Here is a 15,261-nt window from a genome sequence, read left to right as displayed (position 1 = left end):
CCTTATTAGACACGTTCTTTACAAGAGTTATATCCAATTACATAGATAGTTCTGGGCATTTTTCGTACAATACCTCTAACTGTTGGGAACTTAGCTTTTTCTAAACTGAAGCTAAATAAAACAAATTTGAAAAACACTAAGTTGCAAGATCAATTTAACTTTTTTACCAAGTTATCAATCAAGTAAGAAATGGCAGGAAATTAAGATTTTTTAAGCCTGCTAAAATATTTTGCTGACCAAAAAGCTAAAGCAGTTACATTTCAATAACTTTGATCATTTTTTCGCTGATTTAATTAGGAGAATTTTTTATCTGTGTAATAAAAAAGTTTGTTGTAAAATTCATCTAGTTGTGTTATATTGCTTATTTGTATACTTGTTTTCAATAAAACACATCTTTAAAAAATTCAATTTTACACTTAGATTAAAAATTAATTATAAAATCTCTAGCATATATCTAAAATTTTTGCGTATTGAACTCGCATGTACTTGTTCGTTAATGTTAAGCTAACTACCTTCCATTGGTGGTATCAATAACACATAGGGACGCGTCTGCAAGTTTTGCTAGACCCGTCAAAAATACCATGGGGCCGGCGCTGTCTGAATCTTTGTCATAACCTTGGCTTCGTCATAAATTCAAATAAAAACCCTTTTCATAAATAATGTCTGCAATTTTTTATGTGATATCAATAGCCCATATAATATTATATATATCCATGCAATAGCCTTCTTTCTGGCAAGAGGAACAAATCTTAAAAACAATTCTCCGGCCTCTAAAATTTTCTTATTGATATGAACATATCTGATAATATGGCCTAATTGGTCTTGGTGTAATGTATCAGGTGTTGAATCAAACATTATCCCATAATACTTTGACTTTTTTACATCTTCAATAAATTTCTGCTTTACGGTATTTTCCAAAATAAAAGTAAAATCATTTGGTCGGAATTTAAAAACAACATTTTTTGTAATTAAGTATATTATTATATAAATAAATGTTATGTATAAATAAATATATAAATGAAAACCCAAAATGATATTTATACTATTTTTAATAATTTAATTTAACTGTTATATAGAATAATATTATACATGGTCAGCTTCCTGTCGATATTGTCCCTACGTTACTGTTTGCATACGATGTTCGTTCAAGGGGCCACAACTTCAAGCTAACTAATGGCTCTAGCCGTAAAGACTGCCGTAAATTTTATTTTCGAATAGAGTGGTGGGAGAATGGAACAAATTGCATTCGGCCGTTTTTAAAGCCATCTCCGTGAGCGGTTTCAAGTCAGCAGTCGATAGTTATTACGGTGACTCCAAGTTCTATTGGCCATCTAATTTCTTATTTGTACTAGATTTGTGTACCTGTATGTACAGTTAAATCTATCTTGTTTGTTGAATTTGTCATTTATTGTTTTATTTATCATCATTTTGGTTTTTGTGTACTTTTTCATATGATTACGTGTTTATATTCAGTTCAATTCTGTCGATGCTGCTTTTGCTAGTTCCATCTGATATATTTTTATTTGTTTGGCGAGAGGCTATGCCCGTGCTACTTGATATAAAATAATAATAATAATTGTATAATGTATAGTCTATCGCAGGTTCAAATTATGCAGTTGCGCACATAATAATAGTATAATAATAATAATAATAATAATAATAATAATAATAATGGGAACATCCTTCTATTTTCTAACTCCAAATACCAAATATTAATAATGAAATAATTATAAAATCCTATTTAATCTAAAATGCTCGTTACTGCAAGTGAGTACGTTTTAGAGGGGCTGGTTTAATTGTAATAATAATAATAATAACAAAGTTTAACCATGGTCTCCTAAATAATATCCTACTGGTCGAGAAACTAAATGAAATTTCGTGTGCGCTCGACCCAAACTGAGGCCATGCTTGTTTGATGCATAAATGCTACTCGCTATATAAGTTGCTGTTGTTTACTTTTGAACGTTTTGATTTCGTTTATCAACGCTTGTATTGATTTTGCTTTTTATTTCGCTGATTTATTTAAAAATATTAAAGTTAATAAAAATATTTATTTTAAATAATTAATTTCAAAATGGTTAATAAATGTTGTGTTTATGGCTGTAAATCTGGATATACGTCAGAAAAGCGTTCGGCGTCTGAGATTACGGGAAACAGAAAATCACGTTTCATAAATTTCCAATTGATGACAAAGAATTAGCAAGAAAGTGGTTGAAAAATATCGCGAGAAAAGATTTTCATCCTTCGCAACATACCAGGGTTTGTTCGAAGCATTTTACTCCAGATGATTTCATCACATCATCTCAGGACAGCAAAATCGCTCGTCAACGCCGAAACAACAAGGATACGTTTTTGATAAGACTTAAACCCGATTCGGTTCCAACTATTTTTTCTAATAATTCAAAACATATGTTGTGTGAAAAAACTACATCAAGATCAGGTAATGCGCTTCGAAGCAGTAGGAGTAATAAAGAAATGGAAAGACTCAGAGAGTTGGAAAGAAATTTTATGGAAGAAGATTCAATCGTAGGTCGGAAGCTTGAAGATATTAAAATGAAATTAGAGAAAGAAATAACTTTTTCTACTGAATTTATAATTAAATTCATAGACAACAACATGGTATTACTAATAGTAAAGGTTGATGAAAAACATCATTTATCTATTAGTTGTTCAATATTAGTGACACCTGAGTTTCATTTGTTTGTAGAAGTGTATGGGGAAGCTATCCTGCAAAAAAATTATAATGATTTACTGCAAGGAAAGTTAACCAAATTTTCTCAATTGTTAAATATTGCTGCAAGATTCAAAGCCATCAGTGAATGTGACAGACCGCTATCGTGGGACATTATTCTCACAAATGGAATCAGTAAAATTGAAAAATGTTTAGACCTTATTGATGAAAGCTCTTTGGATAATGATGAAATAATTAAAACGATATCATTTTTAAAAGAAGAATTACAATTAATTTGATGAAACAGGCCTTTATTCCCATGTCAACTAGTACTGCAGGTTATCAGTGTCTGTATTCATCAACATTTTAATTATGTGTTACTAGGCAAGTTACAGTCAGACTCTTTGGAATCTCGCTATCAGGACAAATTACTACATATCTATGAAACAAGTGATCGACAACCACAATAAAATATGTGGAATTTCATTATTTAAAAATAGTGATTTTGATTTTAATGATATCAAACTGGCTTTTTCTTCATCAAAAAATTCAGACTGTTCAAAAATGGCAGATGATATTGTTGACCAATTCAAATATCTTTACGAGCCTGAAAAAACAACACTTGATTCTATTTATGTTGTTGCTGGATATATTGCTAGATCTATTTTTCATAAAAATAAATGTGCACAATGTCTGGAAAATTTGGCAATAAACTCATATTTTGATATCGAATTGGATGATGATTCCAGAACAATATATTTCGATCTAATAAATCGTGGGGGACTAAAAAAACCATCATCATGTAACTTCTATTTTACTCTGATATGTTGGAAAGCATTTGAAGAATTAAAAAACAATGATATTTTACTACACAAATTTCTCTCTGTTTCAAACCAGCAACAATTATTTGGTGATATTGTAAATAGATTCAATGACAATAATGACTTGGAGAATGAATTTCCAAAATTTTGCACCACAGGGCATAATCTCAAACAATTAGTTTCAAATGTATTTTTTAACATTGTTGCAAATCATTTAATTAAATCAATTACAGAAAATGCAAATGAAATAAAGACTATTAATTATAAAAAAGAAAACTTTGTAAATTACAGAACATTTAAATTTACTTTCATAATTATATTTTTTTTTGCAATGAATACTGTTTTTATTTTTTTATTAAATGTTTAAAATATTTATCGTTTTAACATTTTAATCGTTTGTTCAAAGTATTAAAATGTTTAAGTGTTGCAGAATTAAAGACGTTTCGACGTTTACTTTATGTGTGTAGTATAGAATGCATGGTCTCAGTCTGGGCATGTGTAAATTTCAGTTTCTCATCTAGTATCTATTATTTAGGAGTCTATGGTTTAACCCATTAGTGCCTACTGCACCTTAATAGGGTGCGGCTATTATTTTCTTTAGAACTCTTCAAAATTAAAAAATATTTACAGTTTTTGGTAATATTAGCGTTGTTTACAATTTATAATAAGTAATTAATTCATTTCTTGTTGGTGTTCGCGCTTGATTGTCAGAAATTTCGTATTTTGTTAAAAAAAGTTGATACAATGGCAAGTGCTAAAATGGAATCTAAAAAGTTTGTTTTTTTAATGTTTACATTAATAATTAATGTTCATTCTTTTGATGATTTTTATTACAATTATTCCTACTTCTAAAATGTTTGAAAATCCAGTATTTCAGTGCTCTCCACAAACTATTATTAGTTTCTCAATAAATGCACCTTATAAAGGTGCAGTACAGTAGGCACAAATGTGTAGATAGATGCATTTATTGGTTCATTTCTTTTTTTCCATTTTATTTTCCGTTATTTTTTATTTACAGATATAGAGTCAATGAAGTTTTATCAATGCTGGAAGATGAAACGTTTTTGGATGCTGATGTAATTTTATTGCCTCCTTCTTCTGGTAATCGTTCGGATGAAGATAGTGGTGGCGAAGAAAACACAAATGCTGACAATCTTAGTGCACAACAATTGACTGCCCCGGCTGATTTCAGAATTAACTATGGAGATGATATTGTTGATAGTGTTGATAAACTATTCAAAGATGATGCGTTACTAGTTTACTATCAGCTGAAATACCAGAATTCATGAAAAGTGAATGGGTTAGACGCAATTTACCGGATAAAGACTTTGTTCCAAAACCATTTGAGAGAAAATTGAATATTAATTTGACACCAACTCAACTTTTTAATGCCTTTTTTGATGACAGTGTCATTAATTTCATTAAAGACATGACAGAGTTATATGCAAGAAGAGATAAAGGAAAGCATAATTTTTCTACCACATTAGAAGAAATTCGTATTTTTTTGACGAGGATGAAAATTTAGATCTTTTGTCCTTCCGAAGAAGAGTAGTGCTTGACTATTTATCAATGTACAATTTACAAAAAAGTACACCTGGGCGTCCTAAAGGAAAATTAACTTCGGCAAACAAAAGAGTCAGCATCGATGTTAGAACTGACAGGATTGACCATTTTCAAAGCCAATTGGAAACTCAGAAGCGATGCGCTCACTGCCACAAAAACACAAGAAAAGGGTGCAAAAAATGTAATATAGGATTGCATGATCATTGTTTTGAAATATGGCATATGATTGAAACTTAATGATTTTAATTTTAATTATTTAAATGCACTTTGACATTGATGTACACATTTATGCATACTGCACCTCATGCATTATGCACACCCTGCTGCTAAAAAATCTTTGCTTTGTTGGATTTTCTGACTTCTTGAAGAGCTTTTATCTATCAATGTTCAAATCGTTTAGACCAGTATTCCGTTCCACATTTCAAATTTAATCACTTGCCTCAATTACTTACTTAATTTAATTAATTTTTAATTAATTAATTTATTTCTAATATTTCTGCATATGTTTATTTCATTTCATTTATTTCAGGCTTGAAATCTTTTTTGAGATTTTGCAAAAAATCTTGCGCTTTAATTATAATTATAAATAAATTGAAATTAACGAACTTCTAAAATCGAATCTCTAAAAACAAAAAAAATAAACATTAAAAATATTAATAAAATGTAGTTTGTCAGGTTACCAAATATTAAGGATAGCCGACCAAATTCCTTGTTGATCCCGAACAAGAAGATGATGACCACGAATAAGTGATTTCCACGTCCTGTCATACTTCAGGATCAAAAAATTAATTACTTCAACGAATTAAACAGAATTTAAATTCAACAGCTAATGTAAGAATTATTAATAATTTTCTATAGCTGTTATTTGATCAAAATATTTGTATGTTGAACGAGAAAAGTAAATTCTTCCCCAATGTGAACCACATTTTTATAGCAAGCATCCACTGATATTTATCATTCATACGCAGTACAGTGTAAATAGCGTTTTTTATGTTTAAACAACTTTAAGTTTGATAGTATAAAGAATTTTAAATCTTTTAAGATCGAATGTTGTGTTTAATTGTTTGATGAATAAAAACTGTGCGATGAGAAAACTCTAAAACTCTTGATGTCTCTCATAAGTTTCGTAGTCTAGGTTTTATCTTTGATTCTACTATGTCTTTCTCTTCTCAGATTAATAGTGTTGCTAGAAGCTCTTACTTTCATCTTCGTAGAATAAAAAAACTTTTGCCTTTTCTTGATGATCCTACTCTTCTTCTTCTTGTTACTTTGTTAGTCTGATCTAGGATTGATTATTGTAACTCGCCCTATTATGGTCTTCCTGACTCTATACTCTATCCTTTAAGTAAAGCTTTTAACTCTGCTGCTCGTCTAGTTGCTCGTGCCCCTTTCTTTTCTCATATATCTCCATATCTTGTTCTCTTGCAGTGGCTACCTATAAAATATGGAATAATTTTTAAAATTTGCACGTTCATGTATAAGTCTCAATCTAAATTATTTCCTAAGTATTTATCAGATATATTAATTGAATCTAAACGCCCCGGTTTACGATCGTCTTCTTCTTCTCGCTTTTTCTTAACTCGTGTTAAACACTCTTTTGCCAAATCTGCTTTTGCTTTTTCTGGTCCTTTTCTCTGGAACTCTCTACCTACTTCTCTAACTATTTCTCCATCACTTGCGAAGTTCAGAGCGGATCTCAAGACCCATCTGTTTTCAAAATTCATTGAGGAGCGCTGTTGAACATCGCGGAAATAGCGCTTTATAAGCTAATTGATTGAAAATTGATTGATTGATTGAGAAACGCATTATACTTCTTGCACTGTTATCGATAGCTATGATTTTTTTTTATTAGAATGTTTACTTACATATTTTATTTTTAATTTGCAAGTAACGAAATTTTTTTTACAGTGAACTATTTACTTGATTTTTATTAAACTTTTAAAAAAGGCTACACATTGATAGGAAGTGAAATGAAGCGTTTAACCTTTACGTTGACCTTGGAAGAAATTACGTTTAGACAACTAAAACCTACAATAAGTTGCCGTCTACGTAGCAGGGTTTCTTTTTGGCAGTTTGATTCCTGGGAGGGGCTTCTCAATGTGTTCGATACTTATTGAAGATGTCGACATTGGTTGATGCTCTTGTGGCAGTGTTGCCGGTGATGGAGTATTCCCTGCGAATGTCTTCGTAACAGTCGATAGTTGTAAAGTTTTGTGGACCTTGCATGAACGATGGCGCTTTTTGAGGCCTTTCCTGCTTTTGCAAAGTTTGCCGCTTCTGTTGCTGTTGAGGCCAGTGATGATACGACTGCAGTTGTTGACGGTGCCTTTGCAGATGTTATTGTTGGAATCATTGCTGTTGCATATAGTTTTTAAAGTTTTTTTATCACTGATAGAGATTCATAATATAATAATAATAATTAGTTAGAACTATTAGTACAGTAGAATATTAGCATATATGAAGAATATTAGTAATAATATGATGATAAATTTAAATAATACTTAAACATTATCTTTGGTGATATCTTTTAATATTGCTTACAAAACCATGGCAACAACGATCCAGTGATTTGCCAATACCTCTCATTGATAAATAAACGTATAATAAATAATAAATCTGAGTTTTTTTAATTATTTTAATAAAAAAATTATGACTTCTTTACCAAATGCTCATTTGAATTTAGAATGGGTGTACGGCTACAGAGGACACCAGTGCAGAAATAATTTATATTACAATAAAAATGGCGAGCTAGTTTATTTTGTGGCTGGTGTAGCAATCGTTTTCAACACATCTGAGAAACGTCAGAAGTTTTATTTTGGTCACAATGATGACATAATTAGGTTATTTAGTTTTAATTATAATATTTTATCATGCAATCAATATAAAAAATATAATTCATTCATTAATTGCATTTCACACAAGGGTGCGTTTAAAAAAAAATAAAAGTAGTATCTTGTGTTTTACTTTTGTGTACTTTTATTTTGAATTCATTAAACATAATCAGAGAGTAATTTTATTATTATTAATTCTATGGTTTTTTTTTTATTTTATTAACTCCACCTATCTTTATACTACTTATAATTATTAAATTATGACTTAGATTAATTAAAATTATTCTTTATTATCAGTACCCCAAATCCATGCACATGTTTTATACTTCACACTTTCTAGTTATTTATACTTATTTATAATGATTGTGTTATTAGATAAATTCTACATATATATTTTTATAATGTTTCAATTATTTATATTTTTTAATTTAAATTTTTTTATATTCATTTATTGTTAAAATTTGTATCACCATCACAATTCAAAAAATTTGTCTGAAACGGAATCAGGAGACCCAAAGCTTAGCTTGTTGGGCTACCTTAAACAAAAACGAAATTAATCACAGTAATAACATACAAAAAATAGAAATTGAAACAACTGCAATAAAACTAAAACTGAATTAAACAATGCCAAACTGCACATATATAGATATACAAATAATAATAAATATTAATAATCTGCATTTAACCAGCAAGATGAAACTAGTAAGCTAAATACATTAAAAAGATTCAACAATATGAACAATGTCAAGAAAAATACACACATATACACTCACAAACACACACACACACACGCTCACACACACATACACACCAATTTCCGATAAGTGGGAAATGATTAGCTATATTGAGCTGATAAATTAATAAATGAAACAGACCCAAAGAAGGGCGGTTCTTTGTATCAACTGGCAGTGTATTCCAGATACGCATAGAGCATGTTTTATATTACGACATTACACATTATATTTGATTAATTGAATCTTTCCCATTAAATGACTCGTCATTTTAGTGTTTCATCTATTTTGTTTCGTTTTGGTTCAATATTTTATAGAGTTGCATTTTGTTCTGCAGGACATTTTTTCCTATTGAAAAAGTTATGATTCATTTGATTGATTGTATGAGGATTTTTAATTTCTTCACGAATGATTTATAAATTTAAAAAAATTAATCAATTAATTATAATCTGTTTATAAGATTTAAGTAATTACATTTAAAGTTTGCGAGCTTTCAAAACTTTTTCATTAGGCTGAGAAGTATATAGTTTTAATTTTGAATTCTTAAAATGCTAGCAGTTGATAATTTTCATACAAATGAAACAAACATCCAGTTTGGTGCAGCACCCAGATGGAGTTTTGATAGCAACAGGCCAGGTAGGAAAGCAGCCATACATGTGCGTGTGGGATTCAACGAGCCTCGAGACTATCTCCATCCTGAAAGATGCACACGAACATGGCATTGTTGCCATTGCATTTAGCACGGATGGACAGGTTAATGTTTAAAATTCACGTGGGTAGAGATCATATCATATCACACCTGATGTTGAAGATAATAACCATGTTGTTGTCGTTGTCGCTGCCCCTTCGCGACCACCTATCCATTGGTCAGGCGAAGCCTGAGCCAATCAGCAACCGCGGTTGGGTTTTGCCAAAGGTCTATTGTCTTGAGATTCGTAGGATTGGCAGGACAGGAGACGAGATGAGCCACGTCGTCTACGTGCGTGTGACAGTGAGGACACATGTTACCTGTACCGCCATCAATAATTTTCTTGAAACTGCCTAAGATGATACTGTGGCCAGATCGGAGTTGGGCCAGAGTTCTTCTTTTTGATAGTAACCATATTTAGTAGCGGTGATGATGATGACGACGACGATGATAATGATGATAGTAACCGTATACGTTCTGTTATTTGTAATAATTTTGGATTCATTTATCTGTTTAAAGCTTTTAGCTTCAGTAGGATCTGACCAATCATCAACTATTGTGCTGTGGGAATGGAGGAAGGGAAAGAAGATGGCGGTCACGAGAGGCCATTCAGACAGGGTCACTATTTAAGATTTTTAACGTTTTACAGTTGCTAGTTTATTTAAGAATATTCTCTAAATATAATAACCAATTAATTAAACTTGGATTGATTTGAACATTGATCGTTTTGTTACGAAGGTTTTTGATGTCCAGTTCTGCCCACAAACGTCTGCATCTGATGAGACTCATCAGCAAAAAGACCAACGAGCAGAATACTTGCTGGTGACTTGTGGAGTCAAGCACATCAAATTCTGGACGCATTCTGGCAACACGTTAACTGCTAAGAAAGGAATCTTTGGGAACGTTGGAGAGATTCAAACAATGTTGAGTCTTCTCGTGTGCAACTCTAGCAGCAGCAGCAACAACAACTTGTTGACAAGTAGAAGCTTGAAGGAAACGAAAAAAAAGTTGGATGTTGTGGTCCATGATGGTGGTGAGTTGCTGACATTTTCGACTACACTTTCAGGAGATGTGTACATGTGGTGTGCATGTACACTCACCAAAGTGTTCAAATCACTGCATAAGGTTGCTAATCTAGAATATTTGTTTTGGAGATTGCTGTTCAATATCAACCGAATGGACATTTTATATTTTAATGATCTGATGATATAGTTGATGTTTCAATGTTCACATGTCCTATCTGTGATATCTATCATTTATATGATGGAATGTAACGATGACCAATCGAATAATGACCAGGGGCCCATCTTCACTATCGCACCGTACAGAAGTGATCAGGGCGTTGAAGGGCTGATGACAGGAGGGAAGGATGGAGTGTTGAAAATTTGGAATCTCAACATGCAGCTGATGAAGACTCATGACCTGAAAACTGATAACACCACTGCTGGTTAGTTGGGGCGAATTATTGATTTTCATTTTATTTTATTCTATTTCTTAATTCTTCCAATACAATGTTTTCCAACATCGTCACTATCGCTTTTAAATAATTACTCTTAACATATATGCAGTTGCTATTTCAAAAACTTTTTGTTATCTTTACCGATGGATCATCTTCGTTAGCTGGACAGAACAGTAGCAGTCACTACTATTACTGTTCCTGATATTTTTTGTCAATCTTAAGCATATTGCCGTCTGCATTGGTTAATCGTAAATCATCATCACCACATCAGCCACACACATTATCATCATCAGCACATCAGCCACACATCATCACCCCATGACTGACTAACCACAAAATGCCCTCTGCAGATATGACGATCAGAAGCCTTTATCAACGTCAGCAACAAATCCTTATCGGCACGAAGGACAGCGAAATAATTCAACTCTCCTCTATCCGAGGTGGAGCAGGTGATGAGGAAGTGAGACAGGAAGTGGTGATGGAAGGTCACAAGGAGGGTGAACTCTGGGGTCTCGATGTCACGAAGGGCTTCTTCGCCACAGCCAGTGACGATAAAACTGTCAGGTTGTCATCAGTTCATCTTTCTGTTATTTCATATCAAACCTTACGTCATCATATTTTAATCTTTGCTGGCTGTTTCTGTTGTTATTGTTTTGATATTATTATTATTATTATTACTAACATCATAACCATTGATTCAATTTCTTTGTTATGCGTCACATAATCACTTTTATTGCTCATGTTTTGATGGTGACCAACTCATTGGATGCAATTGCTGTCGTTATTTTTTTGGTTGCCGTTAGACTCGTTTGACATGGAGACTGGTTGAGTCAGCGTCAATTCATCTTCAATTCGTCATCGTCAATTTATCATCTCCATCAATTCATCATCGTCATCATCAATTCATCATCATCAATTCATCATCATCAATTCATCGTCGTTGTTTTGTTACAATACCATTCACGTCATCACCAAAGATGAGTGAAATTAGGATGATGACGAAAAATTTTTGAGTAATTATGAATTCATTAAAAGTAAATTTGTTATCAGGAACATCCTCATCATCATTATCATGAACGTCATCTTCATCATTATCATGGACATCATCTTCATCATTATCATGGACATCATCTTCATCATTATCATGGACATCATCTTCATCAGTATCATGGACATCATCTTCATCATTATCATTGACATCTTGATGGCGTGATGGCCTGGCACCGAGGTCACTGTTAAAGGTGCCTGGTCTTTCCGTTGCACTGACTGGGATCGAATACAAAGAGATCCCCGCCCATCATACATAGTGTGTGTCATGAGTAGTTTTCACGCGTGTTCATATACGCTGTATGTGTTTGTCGTTGATATTTCTGAAGCAAGCATAATAGAGAAAATTTTCTTTTTAACCTTTAATCACTCTCATCTCCACCACTACCTCCAGAATATGGGAGTTGAGCAGTAGGATGTCGGTACGCAAGAGAAGCATGGAGGAGGGCATGAGGTCCTGTTCCTTCAATCACGATGCATCCCTCCTGGCTGTCGGCATGCTCAATGGATCGGTGGCTCTCATAAACACTAAGTCATTTTTTATATTCACGTTGTTTTCGCTGTTGCTGATGTTGTTTTTGTTGTTGTCGATGTCTTGTTGTTGTTGTGTTGTTTTTGTTACAGTCGTAGTTTTAGTTGCTCTCGGAATAGTTTTTTTCCAATATGTCCAGTATCTGTAACATTATTTCTGCTGCCTCCGATGGGCGTTTGCTAAGTTCACCGAGGTCATTTCCCAGTCCATACCTTCTCCTTAGCTTTGATAAGGCCTGACATTCAAGCCACAGATGCGGGACTAACTCGTTATTCTCTCCGTACAACCTGCATCTGCCATCATCTGTGAGACTTAACCGGCCTCTCAATGGCAAGTGGTGACCTCTTCGGAAACGGCTTAGTTCAGTTTTCTTATTCTTGTCCAATTTTTCTTCGCATAGACTAATTTCTTTCTTATATACTTTTCTGCACATTTCCTGCTGTAGCGGTTCCTTTGTAGAAGACATTACTTTTATCATTCTTTTCATTTTTTCATGTTACTGTTGTTGTCGTTGTTGATGCTATTGTCGTGTTGTTGATGATGTTGTTTTTGTCGTTATTGTTGTTGTCGTTGTTTTTGTCATGCTGTTGTTGTCGTTATTGTTGTTGTCGCTGTTTTTGTCGTCATTGTTGTTGTTGTTGTTGTTTTTGTTGTCGTTGTTGTTGTAATTTGTGTCTTCACATGTTGTGAAAGCTAAACAATATTGGTCAGGCTTGTGATGAGGTTGTCATTGTATATTTAACACCTGAAGGTCGATGAAAGTGTTGAAAGCATGGAAGGACAGGAAGGAAGTGATCCACGAAATGAAACATTCAGCCGATGGGAGGTGGCTGGCTGTCGGAAGCAACGACAACTTTGTGGACGTTTACGACTGCAACAATGATTACAAGAAGGTTACATCACATACGACAATCATGACCTGCTGAATATATATATATATATATATATATATATATATATATATATATATATATATATATATATATATATATATATATATCATGGATTATTATTATGACTTGTTAAGTAGGACATCTAAGTGTACCAAATGTTCTAACTAAGTTCATTTGACCATTTCAATAAGGTCGGAGTCTGTACGGGTAACTCAAGCTTCATAACGCACCTGGATTGGTCGGTGGATGGAAGGTACATCACGACGAAAGTGGAGCTGCTGAGAAGTTGATATTCAACATGCCAGGTTCATTGTACTTGTATGTTTGCAGATGTATGTTTACCTGTATGTATATGTATGTCTGTTGTGGTGAGGCAGATATTGATGATGGTGTTAATGAGGGTGATTGGAAGAGTGCTGACTTGAGGGACTGTTGATGAGTGACTTAATGTTATTCATTTTGAATTGAGGGGCGAAGAACGGTTATGATAATGAGGATAGTAGTGGTAATGACGATGATGATGACTATGATGATGATGATTATGATTATGATGATGATGAGGAGGATTATGATGATGATGACTATGATGATGATGATGACAGTGATGATGATGACGCCAATGATGATGAGGATGGACAATGATGATAATTCACATTGTATGGCCGTTCAACATTTGTGCAGCTGTTATTCGAGCCATATTTCAATGCTATGAGAAGCATCATTAAACTTGTTCATTACTGTTTTAATATTATTGTCCTATCAATTTGTCAGCATTGATATATTTTCAAATGTTACAGACGGAAAGCGGGTGACGAACTCTGAAGAGATCAAAAACATCAAGTGGTTGACCTTCACTGGCGTTCTTGGTAACGAGGTCAAGGGCATTTGGCAGAAGTACACAGACACGAACGACATCAACGCCACTGACGTCAATGATGATGTCATAGCCACTGCGGATGATTTTGGACTTGTCAAACTTTTCAAGTTTCCTTCCTACGAAAAAGGTTGCTAATTTGTTGGATTGGTTATCATCATCCATCACCCACTTATAGTCGTATTTTTTGTGTGGTTTAAAACTTTGGCCATTTTGCTAATTTTTCATGCTATTTGTTTTTAACTTTGGTGATACCACATGTCATTATGTTTGCGTAGTCTCAGTAAGCCATAGCAGTTTTTTAAAACTATTTTTTCTGAATAAAATCTTTTTATTGTCACCAAGTGGAACTGTTTGGAATCAATGGAGCAATCAATCTTTGTTTTGCGTCCGAAGACCCGGTTTCCCGAGGTAGGACGTTGTTTTCTTTGCCATCAACCTTTTGCGCCAAATTAGACGATCAGTTGTATCCATTTCATTTAAATTTAGAGCTTTCATGTCTTGCTCGATTGTTTGCGACCAGGACTTTTTTGGACGGCCTTTGGGACGTGTGCCAGGTACTTTAACATCTGCAAGAGAAGTTATGGCACTGTTTCCACTTCGTTTGACATGACCAAACCACCGCAGACGGTGTTGTCGGCATTCGTCCTTTATATCATCTAAACCAGCACGACGCAGGATTTCGGTAGATTTGATGTGGTCCTTCAGACTGATTCGTTGCATCCATCGGAGCATTTTCATGTCGGTTCGTTGAAGTTGATGTTCCAGTTCGGTTGTCATTGGCCATGTTTCCGCACCATATAACAACACCGGACGTATCCCAGATTTATAAAGTCTTGATCGTACTGGTATGTCACGCCGCATCAATATAGAGGCAAGGAGATGCCATTTATTCCAGGCTGCACGTATGCGTGCTCGAACGGCAGCTTCAGTTGTTCCAGTACAATCCAGAACATCCCCTAGATATTGAAACGATGTGACTTTCTCTATTTTAATGGCTTCAAAAACAGTGCTATTTCGAATTTGTTGTTGTGGATTGATGCAAGCAGGACAAACAAAATTGGACACTTTAGATAAAGTACCAATTATTTTTGAACAACGTTTGTGACACCACTGGTTACACTGTTGACACTTGATTGAATTGTTACCTA

At 33.6% G+C, this 15,261-nt stretch overlaps 3 protein-coding genes across 3 annotated transcripts; all 3 read left to right on the top strand.

Annotated features, from left to right (window-relative positions):
• Positions 1-2,074: 2,074 nt before the first annotated feature.
• Positions 2,075-2,970, top strand: HELRODRAFT_181956 (hypothetical protein; the record flags this gene model as incomplete). The annotated part of the gene is made up of 2 exons (XM_009031729.1): positions 2,075-2,165; positions 2,285-2,970. The coding sequence occupies 2 exons, from the start codon at positions 2,075-2,077 to the stop codon at positions 2,968-2,970; spliced, it is 777 nt and encodes a 258-aa protein (XP_009029977.1).
• Positions 2,971-7,716: 4,746 nt separating this feature from the next.
• On the top strand, positions 7,717-7,896 carry HELRODRAFT_153202 (hypothetical protein; the record flags this gene model as incomplete). The annotated part of the gene is made up of 1 exon (XM_009031728.1): positions 7,717-7,896. A coding segment is annotated over one exon (180 nt), but the record flags the coding sequence as incomplete, so codon positions are not given.
• A 1,297-nt stretch (positions 7,897-9,193) lies between these two features.
• On the top strand, positions 9,194-14,248 carry HELRODRAFT_181954 (hypothetical protein; the record flags this gene model as incomplete). Its single annotated transcript, XM_009031727.1, has 9 exons — positions 9,194-9,370; positions 9,825-9,923; positions 10,044-10,430; positions 10,605-10,752; positions 11,115-11,328; positions 12,206-12,343; positions 13,095-13,236; positions 13,428-13,521; positions 14,034-14,248. 9 exons carry the CDS (start codon positions 9,194-9,196, stop codon positions 14,246-14,248), a joined length of 1,614 nt encoding a protein of 537 aa, XP_009029975.1.
• Between the last annotated feature and the right edge of the window lie 1,013 nt (positions 14,249-15,261).

The sequence above is a fragment of the Helobdella robusta genome (assembly GCF_000326865.2).
Source record: "Helobdella robusta unplaced genomic scaffold HELROscaffold_78, whole genome shotgun sequence".
Lineage (NCBI taxonomy): Eukaryota > Metazoa > Annelida > Clitellata > Rhynchobdellida > Glossiphoniidae > Helobdella > Helobdella robusta.
The sequence above is the reverse complement of the archived record's forward strand: the minus strand, read 5'-3'. Positions and strand labels throughout refer to the sequence as shown.